General features: G+C 41.4%; 4 protein-coding genes across 4 annotated transcripts in view; 3 read left to right on the top strand and 1 right to left on the bottom strand.

The window, feature by feature from the left end:
* The first annotated feature begins 1,206 nt into the window (after positions 1 to 1,206).
* Positions 1,207 to 3,036, top strand: LOC135496684 (FMRFamide-activated amiloride-sensitive sodium channel-like). Its single transcript, XM_064786152.1, has one exon. The coding sequence runs from the start codon at positions 1,207 to 1,209 to the stop codon at positions 3,034 to 3,036; it is 1,830 nt and encodes a 609-aa protein (XP_064642222.1).
* Positions 3,037 to 3,635: 599 nt separating this feature from the next.
* On the bottom strand, positions 3,636 to 7,075 carry LOC135483271 (neuronal acetylcholine receptor subunit alpha-9-like). The gene is made up of 6 exons (XM_064763989.1): positions 6,967 to 7,075; positions 6,128 to 6,276; positions 5,809 to 5,853; positions 5,410 to 5,519; positions 4,769 to 4,952; positions 3,636 to 4,524 (listed from the first exon to the last, which is right to left on the bottom strand). The coding sequence occupies exons 1-6, from the start codon at positions 7,013 to 7,015 to the stop codon at positions 4,360 to 4,362; spliced, it is 702 nt and encodes a 233-aa protein (XP_064620059.1). The 5' UTR covers positions 7,016 to 7,075; the 3' UTR covers positions 3,636 to 4,359.
* A 1,613-nt stretch (positions 7,076 to 8,688) lies between these two features.
* Positions 8,689 to 12,668, top strand: LOC135483238 (uncharacterized). Its single transcript, XM_064763911.1, has 7 exons — positions 8,689 to 8,845; positions 9,100 to 9,474; positions 9,846 to 10,256; positions 10,604 to 10,936; positions 11,184 to 11,381; positions 11,754 to 12,212; positions 12,454 to 12,668. Exons 1-7 carry the CDS (start codon positions 8,779 to 8,781, stop codon positions 12,657 to 12,659), a joined length of 2,049 nt encoding a protein of 682 aa, XP_064619981.1. The 5' UTR covers positions 8,689 to 8,778; the 3' UTR covers positions 12,660 to 12,668.
* Positions 12,669 to 15,013: 2,345 nt separating this feature from the next.
* The window catches only part of LOC135483258 (neuromedin-K receptor-like), a 130,576-nt gene continuing 118,055 nt past the window's right edge, over positions 15,014 to 27,534 (top strand). The window contains exon 1 of the mRNA XM_064763968.1: positions 15,014 to 15,098. The gene's annotated coding sequence lies outside the window, so the exon portion shown is untranslated. The remainder of the gene's footprint in view (positions 15,099 to 27,534) is intronic.

Genomic DNA, 27,534 nt, shown 5'->3' with positions numbered 1-27,534 from the left:
TGATTCTCAAAATTATGCTTTCATTGGGATTTAAATAGCCTGCATAGTGTTGAATGATCATGAGATTTCATGATACGGTGCAGTCTACAATATGTAAACGAATTCGATATTTTCAGCCGCTGACCTCATCTTTTTATTTACCCTAAACTGGCCATTACGGATGCGCTTTTAGATCTAACTCCCACAGGGGTGATCCCGCGTCTGAAATGGAGCAGCTATGTAGCAACTGAACCCGATCTTTTATAAATTCTACATCAGCTTCGAGATGAGCTCATTTAAAGGCAGTAGTGCTAACATTGAAATCATTTTTCAAAAAAACCTTTCACACGGGCCCCTGCGCGAACACCTTTTGCAATTTTGAGATGAGTGTAAAGCATATTCCACTACTTGGTATTAGCTGCTTTGAAAGTTTTAGAAGTGAGGTCACGATACCGTACATTACATTTGTCTAATCAGAGGTGAAAGGTCGCTTGGTGAAAAGAATACTGCGTCCAAAGCAATTGGTTGAAATTCTGTTTTACTAATGATATTTTATACACAGGCACTCAACAAATTGGAGCAATTATTTCTGTCAGTGTTATTAATGTTTTGCCTGATGTTGTTTTATTCTCATCGGCATGTGCTTCTCAACTAGTTGTTCGGCAACAGCACGTTCCATAGGCAAGGAATAAATAATTTGCACTATTGGATAATACATTGGCCATGAAATAGTATGGAATCAATTAAGTATTTTCGCCAAAACAACAGCATTCACTTGGAACCAAAGTATCTAGTCGAATTACAAAAGTCATCACACGGTGCACCCTCTTTTTGTCCTTGCCATGGATTCATTGCCATTGTTGTAGCCATCACGGTAGGGTACGGTACCAAAGGCATGTTGTCCCTCTGGCAAAGAAGGTAAAGGACTGTGATATTGACTACGAGGTGTGGGAAATTCTCAAGGATGAGATCGTAATAGATAAACATTTTGATCAAGTAAGCTATGCTGACGAACCGGCTTGATTATTATGTCCAAGGCGGATATGTAATGCAACGTCCGTGGCAGGATTCGAACGAATCAATTAGATGACATTCATAACCAGTTCACCGGTTTCTGGATACTGTTCGACATATAATGCAGTGGATACCTCACGTACCGGTAATGATTAAAACTATGGGATTCGGCCGGGAAGGAGGCATATGACGTTCGCCAAGACACATCCGAGAATGGATCGTAAGCCATCTTCCGCTATGAAAAGAAATACTGTTTCAAGTGAGAGACAAAAGTTGGCCCCGTGGCCATCATACGATGTTTCTGAGGCACCAACGACCACCAGGGGGATATTCATCAAGTTTGGGTTAATGAGCACAATAAGAGGTATACCAAGGATACTCCGAGCAAGGAACAAATATCTCACCATCCTTTGGGCCACGACGGTGTTGGCGTTTCTGGTACTATCCTTTTTCCAAGTGTATCAAATCGTGGATGGGTACCTGAGTTATACTGTTAAGCAGGAGCGTCATATAAAACTCTCGCGGAGTGCAACATTTCCCGATATCACTGTATGCAGCCTTCAACCGTTCAGGAGTAAGAAATCAGTGATGAAAGACAAAGTTGATAATGCAGCTATGCTAATTAATGATTACTTCTTTAATGTGGCGCATCGTGTTTTAAACCAATCGCTCTCGGACTATATGGAGTCGGAGTTTCAGTACCAAACTGGTGCCGTCCACTGGACGCGGGACAATGAACATTACTATGATGATGAAGATAGCGAGCCAAACGCAGAGTTACGAAGGAGGAGGCGTTCACCGAAACACATGCCCAGGGGTGAATCAAACCACTTAGTTGATGATGAAACAATGCGAAATATGCTGATGACAACTGCTGGACTTTACCAAAATATCCCACTTTATCAACGACGGAAGCTTGGTCATCAAAAAACAATGATAGACCAGTGCACTTATACTGTACAAACTGTCAAGGAAAAGCGCTTACAAACTGTAAACTGTACAATTGAGGCGTTTTACTATCCACAATTTTTCAGTTGCTATACAATATCTTTGGGAGATCACAAGGGGATAGTTGTAGAGCTGGTAGTTAATCTGTTTCTTGATGATGACGTGTCCTTACAGTACCCAAAACACTACACACGAGATGAGGATTCGCAAAAACATGGTGTGAGGGTTGTCATACACGAACCTTATAGTTACCCAGATGTCCAGCGTGATGGCCATGATGTTCCACCTGGGGTGTCAGCAAATTTCGTTATCAAGACGACGAAACTCAAACATCTGGCGCCGCCATACGGCAGTTGTGCTCACAACGTTGAGCCCATCAAAGACATGGACGGCAAGCGCTTCGAATATCGGAAGACCACGTGTGAGCAACAGGCAATACAGCGGAAAATAAACACGTATTGTCACTGTATTGACCCAGGTAAGATCACGGATCCTGTCACCTCCGTGTCACTTCCGTATTGCATGGATATTGGCTTCAGCAAAAGTGTCATCTCTCACAGGCTCGCGTGCATGTACGACTTCAACATGAACCCCCCTGGGAGTTACCAGTGCTCAACCCGCTGCACATATTACATATACAGTACGACAATCGACATGGCAAAATGGCCACACGAGTCATTCCATTTGCAGCTGTACGAAACTGCGCAGAAAAATCGGAACGTCAGTTTTCCACATTTAGATGAAGCTATCAAGAAATTAAAACATGCTGATTCAAATGTCAATGAAACCCAACTTGAGATGTCGAAGTCTATGGTGACGGACTGGTTGTTGAAGAGACACGTTTTTCAGCGGAATTTTGTTTCTCTGACCGTTAGCAGGCCTTCGTTTGAGATTGATTACGTTGTAGATGTACCTGAGATCGACGTGCCGACACTGGTGAGTAGGATTGGTGGAATCATGAGTTTCTGGTTGGGAATTACATTCATCACTATAATTGAATTCGTGGAAGTTGTTTATGATGCTGTTTCCCTCATGTTAAAGAATCGCAAAGAGAGGCTGAGACGGAAGAACCCGGGAGTGGAAAATAGAATCTGAACATCAGATCACACAGAGAATATAAGGAAAATGCATTATAAGTAATTGCATTGGATTTTGACTTTCTATACAGTTTTCATCGCCAATGTATTTTCACCAAGTATAAGGGTAAATCTTTACATTATGTATCACGGTCGATGTCTTTGGCACAGTGCTCAAATCATATGTGTTATGCTTCCCTGGTGTGAGAGTGTACTGGTGTTCGTATGTTTTTGTCCTTCTCATAGATATTCTGAAATACACTCGCTAAAAAAACCCAGATGGACGGATACTAACTATGTCGGGTGAATATAAAATCTTTCCAACGTTCTTGTTTGTGTCATCACTTCCTCATGTATTCTGCTGTATGCTTTCGCATTGACATTGATGCGAAGTAACTGCAGTAAATTCCACTGTTGACCAATACCGAAATGCTTTCTCCTTTTCCACGCATCATCCCTTCTGTTTACTCCACTGTTAGAGAATATTTTCACGATTGACTGGTGGTCTTGCTTCCAGATTGCTTGCACAACCATCTATAGGGTTTGCAGAGTACTAAAACACGCAAGATTGACTGCACAACCATCTAAAGGGTTTGCAGAGTACTAAAACACGCAAAAGCGATTTTGTTGAGCTTTACTGTTCTCTATTAGGATCTACAGACGAGTGGTTACAACTGTCTTATAAACGGTTACATGCACTTCAAATGCTCTGATCTATGGATTATGTTGCAGGTACATAATATATGACGTTGTCGCGAATTTGGAAGATTTAGATGATGGAGCACAGTAGACAGAATATTTTATCTGTATTCAAAGTACAGTAATGGTTTTGATTATCTCCACGACAATTTCTGCAGCTAGAAAAAGATGGCAAAATCAGGTGGCACCACTATTGTTACTTGAAGATTGGTCACTGTGACATCAGCGTTGATGTGATTTATCTATGTATGGCATCATGCAAAGGCCATGAATCGATGCGTAAGCCGAACACACAAGTCGATACGAAGCTAATTGAGGCTAGTCAAGAATTGATGTACATGTATTACCTTTCCCTAGTTGGCGCTGTGGTACTTAACCAGCTTTGTTTGTGCGTAGAGTTCTTGGAAATTCTCTAGAAACCGTGTGAGAGAGGGTGTTTCTTGCGTTGGAGACTGTGGGTAATTAAATGACCAACGTGGATGATTAACGTTCGATAATCTGCATCAAAATAACCGTAGATCTGTTAATGCATGGCTTTGCGCTTAACATAATGCGCAAGTGCACTATAGTCCCGTGCGTCCTGTAGATAAACCAACCATGACAACTCTTCCGCAGGCGTTGTTGTTACAATGAGAGATGGTTCCTACTTTTCCTTGAACCAGATACTGAAGGTAATGTCGACGTAAGGTTCCGGGCAGCAGCTGTAGTGCCGTACGTGTCTTTTGGCCAATGTTTTCGTTATCGTCCAGTCTGGATTCCCGGCATATGACGTCAGATCTATCTTGTCGTTCGAGTTGTAAACATCCAACTGAAAATATGTTATACTCATCAAGTTGGTTTCTAGTCACGATCAGACGTGTGAAGGCCCAGATTCAATAAGACCATGTCAATACAAAAGTACGCTGACGAACGGTTTGCGGGTTCTAAAAAAGCATCAAATGAAAGTTACATGGTACATCACTGATTTATAATGTTTAAACGGGCCAGGGATCCTGAAACCTAACAAAACTGCTCTTGACTTGCAAAGGTATGTATACCACTAAAATACGTACACGGTAGCCACTGTTGACCCAGGATCCGATCTTCATTTCGCAGTGCTGCTCGCCGTTTGGTCCCTGGTCATTAGGCATACATAGGCTTGATAGACCCACGTGTCGGACAAACAACACATTGCCTGAGCTGAACACGACCACGTTGCCTTCATCTGAGGGTGGATTCATGTCTTGTGGCTTATCACTAAAATGAACAAAATAACAAAAGTCTTGTAAAATGATGTAATCTTTTTTTTTCAGTAATAAAAAGGGAAGGGAGCAAGATGAAATAGGCTTTATGGATAATTTCAGCAAATTATGATCTTAAGAAGTAGTCGTACAGATATAGTCAAGGTACCAACGTACAAGCATTGTGTCTTCTGTACAGGGCTCCTGAAAACAGGTTTACCACTGTAGTTCAGTTTGATCTGTAAGCAAGAACCAATTGGAACGATACAGCCTTTTGTAGCATTCCACCGAACAACCCCACAAAAATAGTAGATGGGCTCAACGTCAGACGGCAAAAACTGACAAAGGAAGATATTGTGCAGTTGCATGTACAGAGTTTCTTAGTAGTCATGTTCACCAGATGAACCTGTCCTGGACGGTTTTTGCAGAAAGATTGGAAAGAGGGAAAGCAATCACTGGATGATATATCCTACCTGTTGAAGAGCGACATGTCTGGACGCCACACCTGATCATAAGGTACTGTGATCTGTGTGATGCCGTCATATCCTTCAGGGTCCCATTGGAGTCGAAAATCGTGCCAATCCTACAATAAATAAGACTTGCTGTAGCGTACCCCCTGTAAGAGATGACATTCCCTGTGTTTGTCGACGGGTAAAGGCAGGGTTCTACCGAGACCCATAACATTCAGTACATCAGAGAATAAAAGTACGCAATAGAATCATCTGGACTCTGGACTCTATATCATATGACATAGAAAACTGTATACACAGAAACCAGACATTTCTGTATGGCATATTGAAAGGTATTGGCATTCTTACGTCCAGACTACTTATCAATTTACAGTTACATCAATGCAATGGGCAAGGACTTACCTGTTGAAGCCAAACGTTAGTGTACAAACTCCCAGCAGACGTATCCTGTAAATTGAATAGAGCGTAAACATTGATTTCATTCATCACATCAGCATTACTGGTGAATTTGCTTTAGACACGTTGAAAGGATTCCGAAGCTTATTTCATATGTCACCTCCCGATGTCCATACTACGTTGTTCATTAACTTAAACGAGCGGTATGCTGTGAAAGCCAGACCATGACGTGCTATTGATAAGACAGGTGATCACTTATTAACACATCAGCCTTAACAGCCATTTGAATATCGACATCGATTCCATGACAAAATGAAGACCTTACCAGTTTCAGGTTGATGAGGGTCATTCCGATAGTTGAGTTGACCGGAGCAGATGCATCCTTAGCTGGCAGTAGTCGTGGGTTATAGTCTTGGAATAAGTCGTTATAAAGGCGAGCGTAATAGGGGTATGATCCTTCAGACAGAGCCAGAGCTGAAAAGAGTTTTAATTGATTGAGAAATTATCGTCACGGATTCGATGTAAACAGTCCTATTCATGAACATATGGATTTGGTGCATTTATTTTATCATAGAGGTTGATACCTACTGTGAATAATAGTTTAAGCTATACAATGATCTTTCTAACCAATGAGGGCACTGAATTTGATCACGGAGAACACGTGTAATCCGCTACGTCTTAATCTAGAATGATCTAAAGATGACAGGTACGTTGTTTTGGATAGAAACGATACAGAACGATCTGAACCCGGTTTACGTGTTGACGACGAGTTTAGATTTGGGACATTATACAGTATGACGCTGTGTGATGTGCAGAGAGCAGACTAGTCCACTGCATCACGGACATAGAGCACCCTGACTGCATCCAGCCTAAGTATTTGTATGTTCACTGGAAATATCAGCCCGAAGATATACTTAATTACGCAAGCTGACATGAATTGTGGACAAAATAATCTAAATGTTGATTGGTCCCGTCCCATTATAGCCTTCAGATTGAAAGCTATGTGGCTTGTCCACAGTGGTATCGGAGACTACCAATCAGCAGACAGGCACCCATCAGATGAAGAATTCATGGAAGAGAAAAAGATTATAACTACAGCCAAAAATATGATCTATGATGACTTCTGATTCTACGATTATCAAGATGAGTGAAAATTGCACTTACCGATAAACTGTTGAAGGAAAACGACACAGATCAACCCGTGGCGCAACATGGTCCGACTTCTAGCTCACACGTCCAGCACTGAAAGCTTGTTCGTGAGAATGGCAAGTTTGGTCATGACCTTCCATAAATACTGTGGTAATCGAGTTAAGCTGACGCAATTGCTGAACGATAACCTAATTTGTTTGTTCACTAAATGTAATAAATGCATCAATTATTTGGTACCATGTACGGCCAGACATTTTTCTTTAGCTTTATAGGAAAAGTTGGAGCAAAGTGCAATCTTTGCAACGAACTTCGGTAAAATATTGTAGGTGGCTTAAGGTGCTTTTGGGTAGTTACCTTTCATTTGCTTGTATACATGTATGCATTGTATGTGTTCTCACGAAACACTAATAACTGGGTTTTGTCTAATCCTATTCCCTTGCTAAGTTATCGATTATTATGTTGAGAGATGTAACACGTTTATAAATCTTAGTATGTACCCTGTATCAACAAACGTCATCGTTGCCCGGGTGATGCACGGGTTACAAGAGTCAATGAGTGCAAGGAACCCTCTTAGCAATTAGGTTCGGATATCTTGTTGTGGTTTTTCGACGAGGGAAAATGCTTAAACAAACGTCACGTTTTATTTTGATGGAGCAAACCAATGGTGGTCATTTGGCCTAAGGGGTTAGCCTGAATGCTAGCGAGCAGCCCTCTCTCTGAGGCTTGCGCTTGCGGTGACTAAGCTTTGTTAGTACTGGTTAAAAATAGTCAACGCCGGTGTAACGTCTGTGCTTGCTCCCCATATCTCAGCACAGCTATGAGAGGATCATGACTTTTCAGGTGGGGAAAGCAGAGACAAATGTGTCAATCTATTTTCAGCGTTCCCATACTATACATTGAATGAGGGAAAACACTCAAGAACGGAAACACTCAAAAACTTCACACCGACATTGAATATTTGGCTTTGCTTAGTTTGATATCAGAACAAAGTGTTTTTGTGTACTTGCGCTTACAAATCAGAAGAGAAGAAAAACCAACTGTTGCAGAAAAATTTTCTCATTCCAACAGCTATACTTTTTTGGCTTACTCTATATGCAACACAGCTGGGAGCAACCAGCCCGTCATCAATCTCATGTTATGTATTCAAAATTACATGTACATTTCTACAAAACGAGGCTAATTACAGACGATCTGTATAATAGACGCTATTGCGTTCTGGTGAGATTTGTTGCCTTGAAATGCATAGGGTCAATTGGACGTTTGTTGGTCAAGGATATTTTGGTCGTGATCAAAAATGACTTTTGCGTTCCTATACTGAAATTGAATTGTGCGGTGGCAGTGTCCTGGTATTCGTTCATTTCATGATTTTGCTGGTTTCGTGAGATATCCAATGTGGAACGATAATGCAATGCTAGTGTAGGCCTATATATATCCCTGCAACTCTGCCAGTAATGCAAGGTGTAAGATTTGCTTGAAGTTGGGAGGTATAGATAGAAAGGAATATTTTTGCCTGGGGATTTCGGTGTACGGATATAATCCTAACCAGTCTGTATTTCGGCAATAAAGTTTATCAAATATCGATTGATTTTGCCTTGATGCATATCTCCCTCACCAGGGCACATGCATCTTGACATTACTACTATCTGTTCCAATTTCAATGTCAGTAGGTTGTTTCTATAAAAAAGCACTCCATCGATTAGACATTGCACGCCTACTTTTACGCTGGTCACACTGACATGAACATGCGCACTCTTGTGCATATGTCCGATAGGGTTGAGCATTGAATATTTTTCAGAACTTGAGGTGTTCTCGAGAATTTCTTACAAAATGGTGCGGCATCCTACGACTACTTTGTTCCTTTTGGCATACATGTTTCAAAACGCTTTTACCTACAGTAAGTACACTCCTGGTTTTAGAGTCAATGATCGCAGTGTCCTCGTGTTAGATACACTGTAAATCCCCTTTACTCGAGTTTCTGCGGACAAATCTAAAAACTCAGCTGACAATCGACCAGGGTCAAACTGATTAACTTCTTTGAACCAGACGAAATGCGCCAGATTGAATGGAAATACCCCGAAAATGGTGGAGCGGTTTTTGTTACTATAAACGCGGGGTAGTTAATAAAAGCTGTTGCTTTTTCTCACCCAGTTGACATCACACCGCCACGCAATGATCAGTACGTCCATCGCACGTCTAACTTCTACTTCGTCGACGCGAACTACACGGTCGGACCAGAACTTAAGAATGGCTTCCTTGACATTCTTGAATTGGATCTGACGCCAGATTCGTGGGTGATTGTCTTCAAGTTGTCAAACAACTACCGGCGGCATGTGAATCGTCCCTGCCAGACCAGGCACCTGCAGAATGATCTCATACTGAAAGTCTACGACCAGAATAGTAAAATAAGGGATGGCGACAACCCTGATGGGTTCCATGTTACTACTAACTCAGTGCTGTGTATTCTGGCACTTCATAAGGATTCCAATAATCAAGCGTGGGGTGCTCTGAAATACAGATACGAAGGTATGGAATAGTGTTGACACAAATCATCTAGAGCAATCCGGGATGGTGGAGAGTGCACCTCGTGTGCTTAAGCTTTTTGTTGATGTTGACGTTGTTCTTAACAAGTGCCCATATCATGAGTGTCGGATGGCACTTTTAACCTTGTCCCAACGGATAAGCCAATCTGAGTCATTTGTTGATTCACGCTTTCTGACTTGAAGGCTGGTTTCATTGAGAAGATCCTGTCCTCAAATCAAAACGTTAACAATTACTGGTACCATACAAAGAAGTCCTTTATGGTTTTATTGTAGTAATTGTAGACACTCAATTGAGTCGTGATAAGTTCTGTAACTTGCAGTTCTAAATCATCTTACCATCACGTTGCAATGCAGATACAGAACGTCGTTCCGTGGGCTACCTATCATCTACCCTTCGGTACACCCTACGAATGAACGTAGCCACGTTGACGCGATGTGTTAGAATCAAACCAGAGCATTCCTTGGCAATATCATTCCTGAAGAACCTAAAGAACCAGACATCAGCAGACAGGGTGATTATCAAGCGAAGGGACTATGGGGTAACACGAATTTGTAATCCTGCTATATATGGACGACGTACGGCCTGTTATGAGCAGAATCTTCGAAGCCATTTTCAAGAAGTGATGACGATGTCAGCCCAAACCCCTTCCATGCATTACCCAACGCCAAAGGTTGTGCCGAGTGGAAATGGTTCAGAAGTTTGTTTCTATTTTGAGGCTATCAATGGACGCGAGTTTAAAGAAGACGTTCAAATACAACTTGCAGGTAAAGATACTAAATTTACTCACTGGCAGCCAATTTGTGCAAAGGAAGCCGATTAGTTTTTTAGGTCTTTGGATCTCAACAGCTAATAGTACTTTGCTCTAAACGAAATTGCATTCGATACCTTGAAATAAATGACAATGCTAACGGGTAGCGAGGCAGTTTACATCATTTGTTATCATACATATGAGTTGAATGATTAGCGAATGAAGCATCTAGTAGATTTTGTCAAACCGGTGCATTCAAAGTTTGAATCCACCAGTTAAAGCAGTGATCGAAGACATCTGTTTTATAGGAAGTCAACGACTGTCTAATGTATCGAACTTCGCAATTCATTTTTCATGTTGCAGACTACCCCGAATGTATTGGCAATGTCACAGACCAAATGGGAATATTTACCAGCCCAGGCTATCCCGAAGCATATGCAATGAATCTCAGCTGCTCTTGGAACATGCTAGTTGAGCCCGGACAAAGAATCCTGTTAAGGTTGGAAGACACTCAGAGCGACTGTGTAAACGACTTTGTTAAGCTAGATGGTGTTGCTGGTAGCTTGAATAACGCCCAGATCCTGTGTGGAACATCTATGACGGGCAGCAGCTTCCTGAGCGCGTCAAACTGGCTCACCTTAACATTTAGGACAAACATGTACAAGACTCTTAAAGGCTTTCTAGCAAATTATACAGGTAGGCAATCATGATAGCAGCAAATGGTTATACACTATCAACAAAAAGTCCAAAGCCAGAATGAAAAAGTTCAAAATGCACTGAAATGCCAACACGTCGTGCCATTGACGCTGAAATCAAACGTGTATCTGAAGTCACCACTCCAACAAATACAGTTGTAACGATGGAGTGTGTGTGAGTTCAGTATTGTACAGTCTGCTGTTTGCAGTTACATCTTCACTAGAGCATGTTCTTCGTTTCCATTCAGCCATCGGCTGCAGCCTGAACAATACCCGTCTTCTTGCACATACGAGAATTCTGAATCATGATGGTGGCTACATACCACCAGGCTTCCGAATTAGAGTTGGCTGCGAACGTGGCTACATCTTTCCCAGCAGGGTGAACGAGGCCAGCCTTGAGTGTCTGGCGAACAATACTTGGGGTGGCTATGTACCATTTTGTGTCAGTGAGTATGGTCTTGAAACCAAATATCAAAACTTGGTATTTTGACAGATTGACTCACAATTTGGAAGCGATACGGCCTTCGGAGAGTATAAAGTCCCACGACAATTCGGTTAATTGGAAATTGCCTGATAAAGCATTATGAAATAATTTCGCATATGAGGACGCAAACGCTTACGTTTTGCAGGCATTGAGTAGAGTTATTTTGCTTATCGACCTTGTAATAGTGGCCCTAAATTATCCTCATTATAAAATTTATCGTAATAACATATAACCATTGTCGGCATTGTGATGTGGGAACGTATTCAAGGATAACATATAGTATTGGACAAAACTGAGGTTTGCTATCAATCTCATTATTCGTCCTCTACTTCAGAGTATTCCGTTTGCAACGGCACCCTGGCGTCCACATCTGGCTCTATAACAAGCCCCGACTACCCAAAACCCTACCCTAGAGACATTTCCTGCGAGTGGAGAATCAAAGTAGAAGACGGCCAAACTGTTCAAGTGAGAATTGAAGACATCAAGAGCAATTGCGTATATGATTACATCCTTCTTGACGAGTCCGCAAACATCACCGATACCAGCCTTTCCACTGAAGATAGCGGCCCTGACACAAATGCCACTGCATCGCCTGTGGAACCGACTAACGGAACCCTACCGACTCCAACACCAGCCCCTCAAACTACTGCTTCAAGAACATATATGAATCAAATAATTTGCAGTGACACTGCTGTCAAAGGAAATGTTTACGAGTCGAGAGGGAATACCATGTCAATTATATTCCTCACCAGTGTCCATGATGGCAGTGGCTACTTCAAATTAAGCTACAAAGGTAAAGGTCTCTCCTGAAGAAAAAAAATTATTTCAAAGAACTTGACAGAAACTACTGTGATTGGTATCTTCAAAGGCGAACCACCTGTAACAACAGTAAACTGCTTCGAATAACCTTTCGGTATAGTTCCTTCTTGGCGACTGCATACTATTTACTGGTACATGTATACTCCGTATGTTTGAAGACAAGGTTTTCATACCACTGGCGGTCCACTTTATTCATCCAACTTTTCTATCCCCAGCGACCGGATGCTCTCTTGACAGTTCGACCCCAGTAGAAAGTTACAGAGTTTTGAATCCGTCCATGAACTATCCTATTGGATATCAACTTGAAGTCGGCTGCAAGGGCCAAGAAGAGAGGTTTTCTACAGGTGACCTCACCATAACCGTAATTTGCCAAGAAAATGGCAAATGGAAGGGAACAATTCCCCTTTGTGTCTGGCTGTAAAACCTGAAGTGGATGTACAAGACTGAAGATTCCATCCAATTGCTGTTTTACAATATAGGGCTTATAATATGTATACTATGGTATTCATGCACTTCCATTGGTTTAATTTACCGGGATGGTCCATTCACCGATACTTTAAGTATAGCTTGAAACACAGATTGTAGATGGCGATGCAATTGACATGTGATGCAGAACGAACATAGCACATCTTTCGTAGTGGGCACACGCGTGTGACTTCTGCAAAGGAGAAGTGCATAACATTTTTGTGTTTTTTCCAGCTCGTTGACCATGTTGGTGATTTAATCAGGTCGAGTTCAAATGAAATACTGTTGTCGACCTGAAGCTTTTTTGGAAGTTCCGAATCGTTTTGCCTTTATCTGACAAGATGCGTGCTGTATGCAAACATGGCCTTTTTTCCGTCTATTAGAAGGTCGCAATCACCTTTACCTCAGAAATGCCACCGGGTCAATAAAAGCAGAGTGAATTGGACTGAATAACGACACGATGGAACCGTTGGTTTCTAATAACGCATTCTCAGGTAAAACCATGAACACATATAATGGCACGACATATTATGCCTGGTAAAGTTGCTTTTTTGCTCATTAGTAACGAAATTGTATCCAAATGCCTTGACGGCACCCAGCACGGTGAAATGAGACCACTTGATCGTGATCCCATTGGGCAGTTATTCTATCGCTGACCTTATAAGGTTAAGGCAATTCAAGGAAGCACTACATCTTGACGACTTCTTTGTTTAGAATATCAAAAGCTTTTTACTTGGTTTCTTCTGGCTTTTTTCAAAAAGAAACGGAGACTCAACGCTCAGGGTGAAGCCCTCTAAATCTACGATTAACAGCGTTCACATTTCTATTGCTTGGACAGGTTGAACGTGGTATATAAACACTTAAAAGTACGTCAAAAGTAATTTGTTCCGTGTACTCTTTCAAAAAGGGGGTGGGTTACCTGAGAGTGCGTCCTCTGTCACGAACTGTCGAAGCAAATTTCCCACCCGTTGCTTCGAACATTTCAAAATGGTTTAGATATCGTAATGACAGGTATAGGACATGTTCTCAGTAATGATTGAACCATTTTCATTTTCTGTGCATGGTTATAGCTGAGATATCAATGATACACAGCAGAATAGCTTTACCAGTACCTCATTATCGAACAGACTATAAAGGACACCAGCAGATGTGCTCCCTTCGGAACGGATTTAAAAGATATATGAGAAAATGTGTCCTCCTTAAAATATAAGGTGCCACCTTCGAAACAGTGTAAATGCATGTAACTCGCCTCGGAATGTCCTTCAAACTAAACTTAGGTAAAATAAACGTTATGGACGTCGGAACCTGAGTTTGATTATACGTGCGTACCAGTCGTAGACTCGAATGCCAAAATATGCATGTAACATCAAGTACTCGGCATTTATCATCCTTTCCATTGATGCATCACTTTGGAAACTTGTTAGGTAATCGACTGTAGTGTGAAACGTACATGAATATGCACACGAATACCTTCACGAAATGAGCTGATATCTGTAAAGTGTTATCATTGAGAAGCATGATATGTTTGGCGAAGTCCTGAATCAACCGCTTGTCTGTAAAAAGTCACTGTCTTTTAATCCCACCTTTGATCACTCGTCGACGTGTCTTGTATCATTTTATCTTGTTCCTGGCGTCTCAAAACACAATGACTCGGACACGTAGATGCAGACGCTGTACAGACGCCAAATCAACATCAACAATGCATTGTTAGGAATACTGGTTTAGTTCGAACGATTGAAATGAGAAGGCGTTGGGAGTTACAAAAGCTACTATTGATGCTGTGGTATCTGTGACGTTTAACGTGATGACAACTCTCATGCTGCGAGAAAACGTCATACATTTATGAAATAAACTTGATAATTTTCGTTTGTTTGAATAGACTGAAAAGAGTTCCTTTTTGGGAATAAACAGCTTTCAGTGCCTTCTCCTGGGAATATGTCATGTGCGTTATTCAAATAGTATACTTCTTTTGATGTTTCAAAACATTCTCTGGGTTTTCATAATTTTGACCTCTGACAACTTGGATTGAGTTTGTGGTATATACAGGTGATTAACTTCTAATTAATGGAGACATATGGGAAAAGTCATTATTCGTGGGATTGGGATGTTCTCATAATTAGGAAGTAGGGCGAATCATCATCCATCACAAGAAGGAATACATTCTGCGTGATAAATCAATATCACTCCCTTCTTTTTCGGTGATTATATCATTTTAACCTTTTCTGAAATTATAAATTACTCATAGTCCAAGTTGTGTGTCTGATTTGTATCGATTACTGATTGGAATATAGATTCGGCGAACACTAGGCTGACGAAAGATAAGTAAAACAAACGGTATACGTGGATCGAACGACCTTTGAATGTAAGCTCATTTGACAGCGTTGGTAAAAGATTGGTAGGTGAATCTTGCTTTTATCATTTTTCTAAGTGTCCGTGTAGCAGTATATAGATTCTTCTTACGTTTTTGTGCTTAGCAAAGTGATTATGACAGCTCGGTTGATCCCGTTGATACTCTGCAGTAACTGTGATAGGCTGCTGCTGCTACGTGTGTGGAAATTTCACTCAATCAGGATTCATCTTTTGATATTGAATTACTAGTATCCGTTTTGTCAATTTGGTTGGTCTGAGCTTTGTTGTTAGAGAAGAATAGCGTAACATCGTTGGTAATGAACGACGAGGGAATATTCGTGATAACGCAGCTACTACGATGTGCTTGTGCACCAGCATATTAAACCAAAGTGTTATCATTGCTTTAGGATTTCAAGCTCTTGTTAAAATAGTGGTGCCTATAGTCAACCCTTAAGGTGGGGATGGTGCTTTGTCAGGGTGAGTGCAGTTTAAAAAAGCATAGCCGTTGCGATCGCTAGCATTGAAAAAAATGTATGGTAGCTAAGTAGAGGAGAGAGAGGGGTGGTATCATTCTTCTCAGGATGCTATTCTGACCAAATGTTGATGTTGTCGCCTACGGGGGTACGGCTGTTGCTTACAAGTCAGCCAATACTTTGACGTTTAAACTAACATGACGTTATGGTCAGTGAGTTTTAACTGGGCGGATGACACCGAGTTGAAATTGATGCCACATATGCTACTCAAGTTGTTTTGTGTAACTCGCCTCGGTCCTAAAAATGATGCCGGGATAACTATCTGAACAGCCTCTAATAAGATTAATCTCGTCGGTGCCCAGTTGGCTTCCACATTGTTTGACAATGATTAGTTTGTAGATTTATAATCAATCAGTGCAGCCAGTGCATATGATGATGAATAGTTTTCCATGTTAACATCATTAAAAACTAAATTTTCAATTAACATCGTGCCAGTGTTGGGTCGCTACGATGACATGTTTGATACATTGTCCATGGCATTGAACTGTTTTCCAGACAGTGATTTCATTGCATGAGAACGGTAAACTCTTAAGGCTGCATTTTTTAGTGTTCGTTCTGTGGAGAACATGATCCTATGGACGGTAACATCGTCTACACGTTGAAATACGTTTCTTGCATATATCATACAGTTATCTAGACACTTTAGCAAGAAACTCAATCTAATAAATCATTACCCTGAACTCATATGGATAGATGAAATCCGAATAATGTGAAGAAATTTTGTAATTAAAAGTTGTCGCCTCAAGATGAACATTCTTTTCGTATTTTTGTTTCACGCAAACATTTTTAATATCTATCAACGACCAAATCGTTAGATGATGAGAAGACAAGTAATTTAAAGAATGTTTGATATTTAGCTAAATGTTCGCCTAGTGATGAGGATTTTGCTGTTGCTTGTATCTAAATCTTGTCTAACAAGGGGTTGCCGCGGCCAAAACTCTATCAATTCCTTATATTTTGTTGAATTTCAAATAGCAGGTGTCTATCTGTGATCTAACTTGAATTGCCCAGTTGACGAAGCACACAATGATTCCACACGACCATCTTACAGTCTAATGGCCATCCTGTTTGGGTGCAACACAGTATCCATCCGGTATATCATCATCTTCATCATGTCTGACATTTTGGCTCAGACTTTGGGGCTTTGCCGTATACAAATGAGAAAGATACTCTATGGAAGGTATGCAAAATAAAGGTCATTCTGACGCGTTTCACCTTTCCTGTGGTCTTATGAAGCTTGTAAGACTAAACTGCAGAAATCTTCCGGCTTTAAGAAAGGTGCTCCCATCAACATTGCCTAAATCATTCTACGATGTCAGTGAACAGCTGGAGATGCTGTTGACCTATTGATAACTGGGAAGCTAGCTAATACCAATAAATCAGTCTTGGTATGCTTAACTTCAACACTTTTAACAGTACGAGAGATCTTTAAGAAGATTCGCTATGGAATGAGTCGAAGTGGGTTAGCAGCTTGCTAGGCATATCGTTGGTGGTAAACAAATATATTGAGTTAAGTGCTGAGAGCCACTTACGACGAATATTAGCTCTATAAGCAATATTGGGTGATTTGAATTGTAGTGTAGAAAGTAACCTAAGATCCCGGAGGAAACCTTGGCGTTCATAGTCACCCTCTCTATCACATAACGCCTTGCACCAACCAGGAGACGAACCTACCACATCAGAGATGACAGCGTCCACGTTGATTTCGAATCTTTTTTTATTAGATTATTTCTCTGGCTTTCAATAAGATTTGCCACATTTTAAGCAAAATCAATCTGATATCTGGGTCTAGATTAACTCGAAGTGCGGTTGATCAGTTTAATTCACAGAGCAAGCAACCAATCGCAATGACTGGGAAGTTCGTGGTTAGAATCTTTCGAAGCGGAAGAATTCAGCAGGCTTATAAAGCCTAGGCGTCGGTTCGGTGAACTGATCCAGTGGCTACTACGCGGCTGTTTTACTGATTTTCGACATATTCTCGACTCGTTACTGATAACTATTGGGACTGTTTTGGGAACAAGCTTTAAAGAAATGTTGTCCCATTACAGGGGTCCTGTTCTGACAGAAATGCAACATGACGCTCCGCCACCAGTTCTGGGCTTTTTTTATCGCCGAGCGAATAGAATAAAGAATGAAGTCAGCATATACGTTATCTCAAGTGAAATCTTAGATGGCCCGATTGATAAAAATAGCCAAGCAATGACTTTATTCATGAGACAAAAGCAACTGTGAAACATTTACTTAACAAATCGATTGAAAAAACAAGTATTATCACATCAATAATTAAATGCCTGGTAATGAAAGGAAAAAAAAGGTTAATGTTTATGGCGTCTGCTTTATGATTAATGTGATTTCTGTCTCACCTGTCTAGTATGGACAAAGGACCTAAAATAACCAAAAGTGCTTTATCTTGTGTCCTGTATAACGAATATGACTTCTTATCACTGTGGCATGCATGTCGAATAGAACGAAAATGGCCTGCTCGAAAGTGAGGGGAAAAGGTGACACGCACTGTCATTTTGGACGACTGTACTGAATCGAATGAAAAAACAGCAAGGTCTTATTTCAATAAGGGGCATTCGGGGCATCCAACCTCAGATGGTGATTATGGGGGCGTGACATCAACCACTCGTGTGTTATGTAGGGCAAAATATTCTAGTGCTGGCAAGGAAACATCCATTTTGTTTGATCATGTTATAGGATATGACAAGCAAAATCTTGTAATAGGATAGGATTTTCTTAATACCAAAGTTGAGATATAGCCACACAGACTCATTGATCTAGACCTTTAGCAATACTTTTATCAAATCTGATGAAAGTGTTTCTTCTAAAATCATGCGTTTTTATTGAAATGACAGTCATGAGTAAGTCATATGATTCAAGTGTAATGGAACCACGAAAGAGAAAACACATTGAGACAGAGTCTGTACAGGTTTGCCAGGCCTGATTGACATGTTTATTTTCTGTTGAAATATGATGTAAAACCTGTATCTGAGGTACTCCCGTGAACATCACTTTCGACAGGCCTATGACTGCCACTGGAGACCATCCATAAACAGTGCAGTTGATACACTATGATTCCTTTTAAAGCAATGATCTCATAATTATAGGCCAGCTTTCGCGTTTTTAATCATCAAGAAACGCAATCGTTCCGACCACGTCGTATCCACATGCTACTGTTCAATTTTCTAAACTGTTGCTTGGTGTGGAGGATAAGCGAAATAAACCACTAGAAATGGCCAGATGTCCAATCCAACCTTAATAAAGGTCCCCAGATGCACCATCAATAATAGCTCTCAATGCAATAAAAAAGTAGCCGTTGTTATTTCTATCTCCTGAGCTTCCAGAAGCGAGAATCAAAGCCTTCTTCCAAGCACAGCCAAGAGCTGCCTTTGTCCATTTGATACACCACAGTGTCAGCGAGGCTTTTACCACTAATGGCTACCATTTTTTGTCCTATACTTTTTCCTGACTCATTTCGCATTGTTATCTATTTTTTGGGCGTCACTGTCGGCAAGATTCGTTTTGAGCCAATGAAACAAGCACATTCGACGAATAAGTCAATTTTGTTCAACGGATGTCCTATCTAATAGACGACATGAGTTAAATGTTGTTATCTGTAAGAATGTTCTGAGAATCCCTCCTTATTGTTCAGCAGGCATTGATGTCTATCTGCATAGTGTCTGACACTACTTGTTCTGTACCCAGTTTGATTTGCAATTTCTGGGAATGAAAAGCTAATGGTGCCGACGTTTTCTTTTCCTATTAGTACATGTCATGAAAGTACGCTTCCCCAGACCGTTAATGGCACTGTTAATACGTTGCCTCAAGACAGCATTAGACATACTAGTATATCCACATCTGCAAAGAGTTCAATTGACGTCACACCATGGAACTTTTCTCTTTCATGACTTGCGAAGATGACCTCATTGCAATTAGTATTTCCTTCATAACCTGTCGCCAATTGATTGTACCATTACTATTAATTGATAAGGACTCATCTGAAAGAAAAACAGTATCCGTTCGCCAAGATTAAGGCAGCCATAGATAATGTGCTCCAGTGTACTAAGTATTTAGGCAATAAAGCTCCCAGTTTTGGAGAAGTGGAAGGTGTCGTAGACAATGGGTGATATGAATAAAGACTAGCAAATGCTTTTATCTAAATCTCCATGTACATTTACACTAGGCCTTTCTGTACAAAACCGGAGTAAAAGCATTTGCTAGTCTTTATTCATATCACCCAGTGTGTGTGTGTGGGGGGGGGGGGGGGGGGTCGTGTAGGACTAAGATGCTGCATGAGCAGTTGTTCAACAGAAAAGTAAAAGTGTAGGCCCTGTTAACCCTCTTTGCAACACCCAGTTGAAGGTGATCAAGCTTTCTAGTCGACACTTGCCGTCTCAGATCATTTGACTGGAAGATGAAGATTGTCTTTCCATTAATGACCATGTTAACATGTCGAGCCTAAGGCGACTCTTGGCCATAAACATATACTGTGTAAACATCTAAAGATAGGCTAACGACGAGAAGCAGTTAGGTCGATTCATGAAAAATAAGGAAATTGACTGTGAGCGATATAGAAAGAGAAGTATACATACGATATGTTGAGAAAAATCTGTACAACTATCGAAATATACGTTTACTTGGAACTATTTCGGCTAATCACTTTGCCACCTGCGCGACCTTGTCACTATTGTGGCGCGCTCGTTTGCATACCGCATATAAGAGGCAAATAAAATCTTCATTTCAACATGAAAGCCTTGACGGTTCAGCGCTGAAGGTGTTTGACTTTGGATCGGCTGGTCACGGGTTCGACCCCCGGTGAATCTGCCTAATTTTTTTTTCTTTTTTTCTTCTTCCTTGTCTTGCTATCTAATCATCCATGTACAGATGTAAACATTTTCATTATCATCATTATCATACCCCGCACCCAAACTTTTCAAACTCCAGCACATACTGATTCCGGGCGTTCGAGTACATGAATTATGAGGTAGATGTATTGTTTCAATCATCGCAAATCTGCCTAAAACGGCAAGTTTTCTCAGGTACGGGTACGGCAGTGGCGTGCGTCTTTTTCATTGAACGACCTCGCACGGCCGGCACCGACATATATCGTCGTTGATGATGATGGAGAGAGCGGTAGCCGGTACATATTGAGCACGGTTCACTAGCAGTTCAATGTGCTCATGACTTGACGAGAGCAAATCTCACGGGTGGGGCGGAAATTCGCCATATTGCTGACATCATCGGCGCCAACAACTGTTTCTTTTGACCCTGCCGGAGTCTTTCAAAACAATAAATGATTGTGTCTGACCTGCTGACCTCGATTTTGAAAAACTTTTTAAAAAAGGTCATTCAAACGTTAAATCAACTGCAAAGATAATATTTTATATCACTGAGGTATATACATACGATATGTTGAGAAAAATCTGTACAACTATCGAAATATACGATTACTTGGAACTTTTTCGGCTAATCACTTTGCCACCTGCGCGACCTTGTCACTATTGTGGCGCGCTCGTTTGCATACCGCATATAAGAGGCAAATAAAATCTTCATTTCAACATGAAAGCCTTGACGGTCAGCGCTGAAGGTGTTTGACTTTGGATCGGCTGGTCACGGGTTCGACCCCCGGTGAATCTGCCGAATTTTTATTTTCTTTTTTTCTTCTTCCTTGTCTTGCTATCTAATCATCCATGTGCAGATGTAAACATTTTCATTATCATCATTATCATACCCCGCACCCAAACTTTTCAAACTCCAGCACATACTGATTCCGGGCGTTCGAGTACATGAATTATGAGGTAGATGTATTGTTTCAATCATCGCAAATCTGCCTGAAACGGCAAGTTTTCTCAGGTACGGGTACGGCAGTGGCGTGCGTCTTTTTCATTGAAACGACCTCGCACGGCCGGCACCGACATATATCGTCGTTGATGATGATGGAGAGAGCGGTAGCCGGTACATATTGAGCACGGTTCACCAGCAGTTCAATGTGCTCATGACGTGACGAGAGCAAATCTCACGGGTGGGGCGGAAATTCGCCATATTGCTGACATCATCGGCGCCAACAACTGTTTCTTTTGACCCTGCCGGAGTCTTTCAAAACAATAAATGATTGTGTCTGACCCTGCTGACCTCGATTTTGAAAAACTTTTTAAAAAAGGTCATTCAAACGTTAAATCAACTGCAAAGATAATATTTTATATCACTGAGGTATATACATACGATATGTTGAGAAAAATCTGTACAACTATCGAAATATACGATTACTTGGAACTATTTCGGCTAATCACTTTGCCACCTGCGCGACCTTGTCACTATTGTGGCGCGCTCGTTTGCATACCGCATATAAGAGGCAAATAAAATCTTCATTTCAACATGAAAGCCTTGACGGTTCAGCGCTGAAGGTGTTTGACTTTGGATCGGCTGGTCACGGGTTCGACTCCCGGTGAATCTGCCGAATTTTTTTTTTTTTTTCTTCTTCCTTGTCTTGCTATCTAATCATCCATGTACAGATGTAAACATTTTCATTATCATCATTATCATACCCCGCATCCAAACTTTTCAAACTCCAGCGCATACTGATTCCGGGCGTTCGAGTACATGAATTATGAGGTAGATGTATTGTTTCAATCATCGCAAATCTGCCTGAAACGGCAAGTTTTCTCAGGTACGGGTACGGCAGTGGCGTGCGTCTTTTTCATTGAAACGACCTCGCACGGAGCACCGACATATATCGTCGTTGATGATGATGGAGAGAGCGGTAGCCGGTACATATTGAGCACGGTTCACTAGCAGTTCAATGTGCTCATGACGTGACGAGAGCAAATCTCACGGGTGGGGCGGAAATTCGCCATATTGCTGACATCATCGGCGTCAACAACTGTTTCTTTTGACCCTGCCGGAGTCTTTCAAAACAATAAATGATTTAGTCTGACCCTGCTGACCTCGATTTTGAAAAATTTTTTAAAAAAGGTCATTCAAACGTTAAATCAACTGCAAAGATAATATTTTATATCACTGAGGTATATACATACGATATGTTGAGAAAAATCTGTACAACTATCGAAATATACGATTACTTGGAACTATTTCGGCTAATCACTTTGCCACCTGCGCGACCTTGTCACTATTGTGGCGCGCTCGTTTGCATACCGCATATAAGAGGCAAATAAAATCTTCATTACAACATGAAAGCCTTGACGGTTCTGCGCTGAAGGTGTTTGACTTTGGATCGGCTGGTCACGGGTTCGACCCCCGGTGAATCTGCCGATTTTTTTTTTCTTTTTTTCTTCTTCCTTGTCTTGCTATCTAATCATCCATGTACAGATGTAAACATTTTCATTATCATCATTATCATACCCCGCACCCAAACTTTTCAAACTCCAGCACATACTGATTCCGGGCGTTCGAGTACATGAATTATGAGGTAGATGTATTGTTTCAATCATCGCAAATCTGCCTAAAACGGCAAGTTTTCTCAGGTACGGGTACGGCAGTGGCGTGCGTCTTTTTCATTGAACGACCTCGCACGGCCGGCACCGACATAATCGTCGTTGATGATGATGGAGAGAGCGGTAGCCGGTACATATTGAGCACGGTTCACTAGCAGTTCAATGTGCTCATGACGTGACGAGAGCAAATCTCACGGGTGGGGCGGAAATTCGCCATATTGCTGACATCATCGGCGCCAACAACTGTTTCTTTTGACCCTGCCGGAGTCTTTCAAAACAATAAATGATTGTGTCTGACCCTGCTGACCTCGATTTTGAAAAACTTTTTAAAAAAGGTCATTCAAACGTTAAATCAACTGCAAAGATAATATTTTATATCACTGAGGTATATACATACGATATGTTGAGAAAAATCTGTACAACTATCGAAATATAGGATTACTTGGAACTATTTCGGCTAATCACTTTGCCACCTGCGCGACCTTGTCACTATTGTGGCGCGCTCGTTTGCATACCGCATATAAGAGGCAAATAAAATCTTCATTTCAACATGAAAGCCTTGACGGTTCAGCGCTGAAGGTGTTTGACTTTGGATCGGCTGGTCACGGGTTCGACTCCCGGTGAATCTGCCGAATTTTTTTTTTTTTTTCTTCTTCCTTGTCTTGCTATCTAATCATCCATGTACAGATGTAAACATTTTCATTATCATCATTATCATACCCCGCATCCAAACTTTTCAAACTCCAGCGCATACTGATTCCGGGCGTTCGAGTACATGAATTATGAGGTAGATGTATTGTTTCAATCATCGCAAATCTGCCTGAAACGGCAAGTTTTCTCAGGTACGGGTACGGCAGTGGCGTGCGTCTTTTTCATTGAAACGACCTCGCACGGCCGGCACCGACATATATCGTCGTTGATGATGATGGAGAGAGCGGTAGCCGGTACATATTGAGCACGGTTCACTAGCAGTTCAATGTGCTCATGACGTGACGAGAGCAAATCTCACGGGTGGGGCGGAAATTCGCCATATTGCTGACATCATCGGCGTCAACAACTGTTTCTTTTGACCCTGCCGGAGTCTTTCAAAACAATAAATGATTTAGTCTGACCCTGCTGACCTCGATTTTGAAAAAATTTTTAAAAAAGGTCATTCAAACGTTAAATCAACTGCAAAGATAATATTTTATATCACTGAGGTATATACATACGATATGTTGAGAAAAATCTGTACAACTATCGAAATATACGATTACTTGGAACTATTTCGGCTAATCACTTTGCCACCTGCGCGACCTTGTCACTATTGTGGCGCGCTCGTTTGCATACCGCATATAAGAGGCAAATAAAATCTTCATTACAACATGAAAGCCTTGACGGTTCTGCGCTGAAGGTGTTTGACTTTGGATCGGCTGGTCACGGGTTCGACCCCCGGTGAATCTGCCGATTTTTTTTTTCTTTTTTTCTTCTTCCTTGTCTTGCTATCTAATCATCCATGTACAGATGTAAACATTTTCATTATCATCATTATCATACCCCGCACCCAAACTTTTCAAACTCCAGCACATACTGATTCCGGGCGTTCGAGTACATGAATTATGAGGTAGATGTATTGTTTCAATCATCGCAAATCTGCCTAAAACGGCAAGTTTTCTCAGGTACGGGTACGGCAGTGGCGTGCGTCTTTTTCATTGAACGACCTCGCACGGCCGGCACCGACATAATCGTCGTTGATGATGATGGAGAGAGCGGTAGCCGGTACATATTGAGCACGGTTCACTAGCAGTTCAATGTGCTCATGACGTGACGAGAGCAAATCTCACGGGTGGGGCGGAAATTCGCCATATTGCTGACATCATCGGCGCCAACAACTGTTTCTTTTGACCCTGCCGGAGTCTTTCAAAACAATAAATGATTGTGTCTGACCCTGCTGACCTCGATTTTGAAAAACTTTTTAAAAAAGGTCATTCAAACGTTAAATCAACTGCAAAGATAATATTTTATATCACTGAGGTATATACATACGATATGTTGAGAAAAATCTGTACAACTATCGAAATATAGGATTACTTGGAACTATTTCGGCTAATCACTTTGCCTCCTGCGCGACCTTGTCACTATTGTGGCGCGCTCGTTTGCATACCGCATATAAGAGGCAAATAAAATCTTCATTTCAACATGAAAGCCTTGACGGTTCAGCGCTGAAGGTGTTTGACTTTGGATCGGCTGGTCACGGGTTCGACCCCCGGTGAATCTGCAAAAAAAATTTTTTTCTTGTTTTCCTCTTCCTTGTCTTGCTATCTAATCATCCATGTACAGATGTAAACATTTTCATTATCATCATTATCATACCCCGCACCCAAACTTTTCAAACTCCAGCACATACTGATTCTGGGCGTTCGAGTACATGAATTATGATGTAGATGTATTGTTTCAATCATCGCAAATCTGCCTAAAACGGCAAGTTTTCTCAGGTACGGGTACGGCAGTGGCGTGCGTCTTTTTCATTGAAACAACCTCGCACGGCCGGCACCGACATATATCGTAGTTGATGATGATGGAGAGAGCGGTAGCCGGTACATATTGAGCACGGTTCATTAGCAGTTCAATGTGCTCATGACGTGACGAGAGCAAATCTCACGGGTGGGGCGGAAATTCGCCATATTGCTGACATCATCGGCGCCAACAACTGTTTCTTTTGACCCTGCCGGAGTCTTTCAAAACAATAAATGATTGTGTCTGACCCTGCTGACCTCGATTTTGAAAAACTTTTTAAAAAAGGTCATTCAAACGTTAAATCAACTGCAAAGATAATATTTTATATCACTGAGGTATATACATACGATATGTTGAGAAAAATCTGTACAACTATCGAAATATACGATTACTTGGAACTATTTCGGCTAATCACTTTGCCACCTGCGCGACCTTGTCACTATTGTGGCGCGCTCGTTTGCATACCGCATATAAGAGGCAAATAAAATCTTCATTTCAACATGAAAGCCTTGACGGTTCAGCGCTGAAGGTGTTTGACTTTGGATCGGCTGGTCACGGGTTCGACCCCCGGTGAATCTGCCAAAAAAAAATTTTCTTTTTTTCTTCTTCCTTGTCTTGCTATCTAATCATCCATGTACAGATGTAAACATTTTCATTATCATCATTATCATACCTCGCACCCAAACTTTTCAAACTCCAGCACATACTGATTCCGGGCGTTCGAGTACATGAATTATGAGGTAGATGTATTGTTTCAATCATCGCAAATCTGCCTGAAACGGCAAGTTTTCTCAGGTACGGGTACGGCAGTGGCGTGCGTCTTTTTCATTGAAACGACCTCGCACGGCCGGCACCGACATATATCGTAGTTGATGATGATGGAGAGAGCGGTAGCCGGTACATATTGAGCACGGTTCATTAGCAGTTCAATGTGCTCATGATGTGACGAGAGCAAATCTCACGGGTGGGGCGGAAATTCGCCATATTGCTGACATCATCGGCGCCAACAACTGTTTCTTTTGACCCTGCCGGAGTTTTTCAAAACAATAAATGATTGTGTCTGACCCTGCTGACCTCGATTTTGAAAAACTTTTTAAAAAAGGTCATTCAAACGTTAAATCAACTGCAAAGATAATATTTTATATCACTGAGGTATATACATACGATATGTTGAGAAAAATATGTACAACTATCGAAATATACGATTACTCGGAACTATTTCGGCTAATCACTTTGCCACCTGCGCGACCTTGTCACTATTGTGGCGCGCTCGTTTGCATACCGCATATAAGAGGCAAATAAAATCTTCATTTCAACATGAAAGCCTTGACGGTTCAGCGCTGAAGGTGTTTGACTTTGGATCGGCTGGTCACGGGTTCGACCCCCGGTGAATCTGCCAAAAAAATTTTTTTTTTTTTCCTCTTCCTTGTCTTGCTATCTAATCATCCATGTGCAGATGTAAACATTTTCATTATCATCATTATCATACCCCGCACCCAAACTTTTCAAACTCGAGCACGTACTGATTCCGGGCGTTCGAGTACATGAATTATGAGGTAGATGTATTGTTTCAATCATCGCATATCTGCCTAAAATGGCAAGTTTTTTCAGGTACGGGTACGGCAGTGGCGTGCGTCTTTTTCATTGAACGACCTCGCACGGCCGGCACCGACATATATCGTCGTTGATGATGATGGAGAGAGCGGTAGCCGGTACATATTTTGCACGGTTCACCAGCAGTTCAATGTGCTCATGACGTGACGAGAGCAAATCTCACGGGTGGGGCGGAAATTCGCCATATTGCTGACATCATCGGCGCCAACAACTGTTCCTTTTGACCCTGCCGGAGTCTTTCAAAACAATAAATGATTGTGTCTGACCCTGCTGACCTCGATTTTGAAAAACTTTTTAAAAAAGGTCATTCAAACGTTAAATCAACTGCAAAGATAATATTTTATATCACTGAGGTATATACATACGATATGTTGAGAAAAATCTG

The sequence above is a fragment of the Lineus longissimus genome, chromosome 1 (genome assembly GCF_910592395.1).
Source record: "Lineus longissimus chromosome 1, tnLinLong1.2, whole genome shotgun sequence".
NCBI lineage: Eukaryota > Metazoa > Nemertea > Pilidiophora > Heteronemertea > Lineidae > Lineus > Lineus longissimus.
The sequence above is the reverse complement of the archived record's forward strand: the minus strand, read 5'-3'. Positions and strand labels throughout refer to the sequence as shown.

Coding starts and splice junctions, on each gene's coding strand:
- LOC135496684 (XM_064786152.1), top strand. CDS start 1,207: ATGGATCGTAAGCCATCTTCCGCTATGAAAAGAAATACTGTTTCAAGT.
- LOC135483271 (XM_064763989.1), bottom strand. CDS start 7,015: ATGTTGCGCCACGGGTTGATCTGTGTCGTTTTCCTTCAACAGTTTATC. Junction 5,854..6,127: donor CCCTCATCAACCTGAAACTG/GTAAGGTCTTCA, acceptor TTCAATTTACAG/GATACGTCTGCTGGGAGTTT. Junction 4,953..5,409: donor GACATGTCGCTCTTCAACAG/GTAGGATATATC, acceptor TGTTCATTTTAG/TGATAAGCCACAAGACATGA.
- LOC135483238 (XM_064763911.1), top strand. CDS start 8,779: ATGGTGCGGCATCCTACGACTACTTTGTTCCTTTTGGCATACATGTTT. Junction 8,846..9,099: donor TCAAAACGCTTTTACCTACA/GTAAGTACACTC, acceptor TTTCTCACCCAG/TTGACATCACACCGCCACGC. Junction 11,382..11,753: donor CTATGTACCATTTTGTGTCA/GTGAGTATGGTC, acceptor CCTCTACTTCAG/AGTATTCCGTTTGCAACGGC.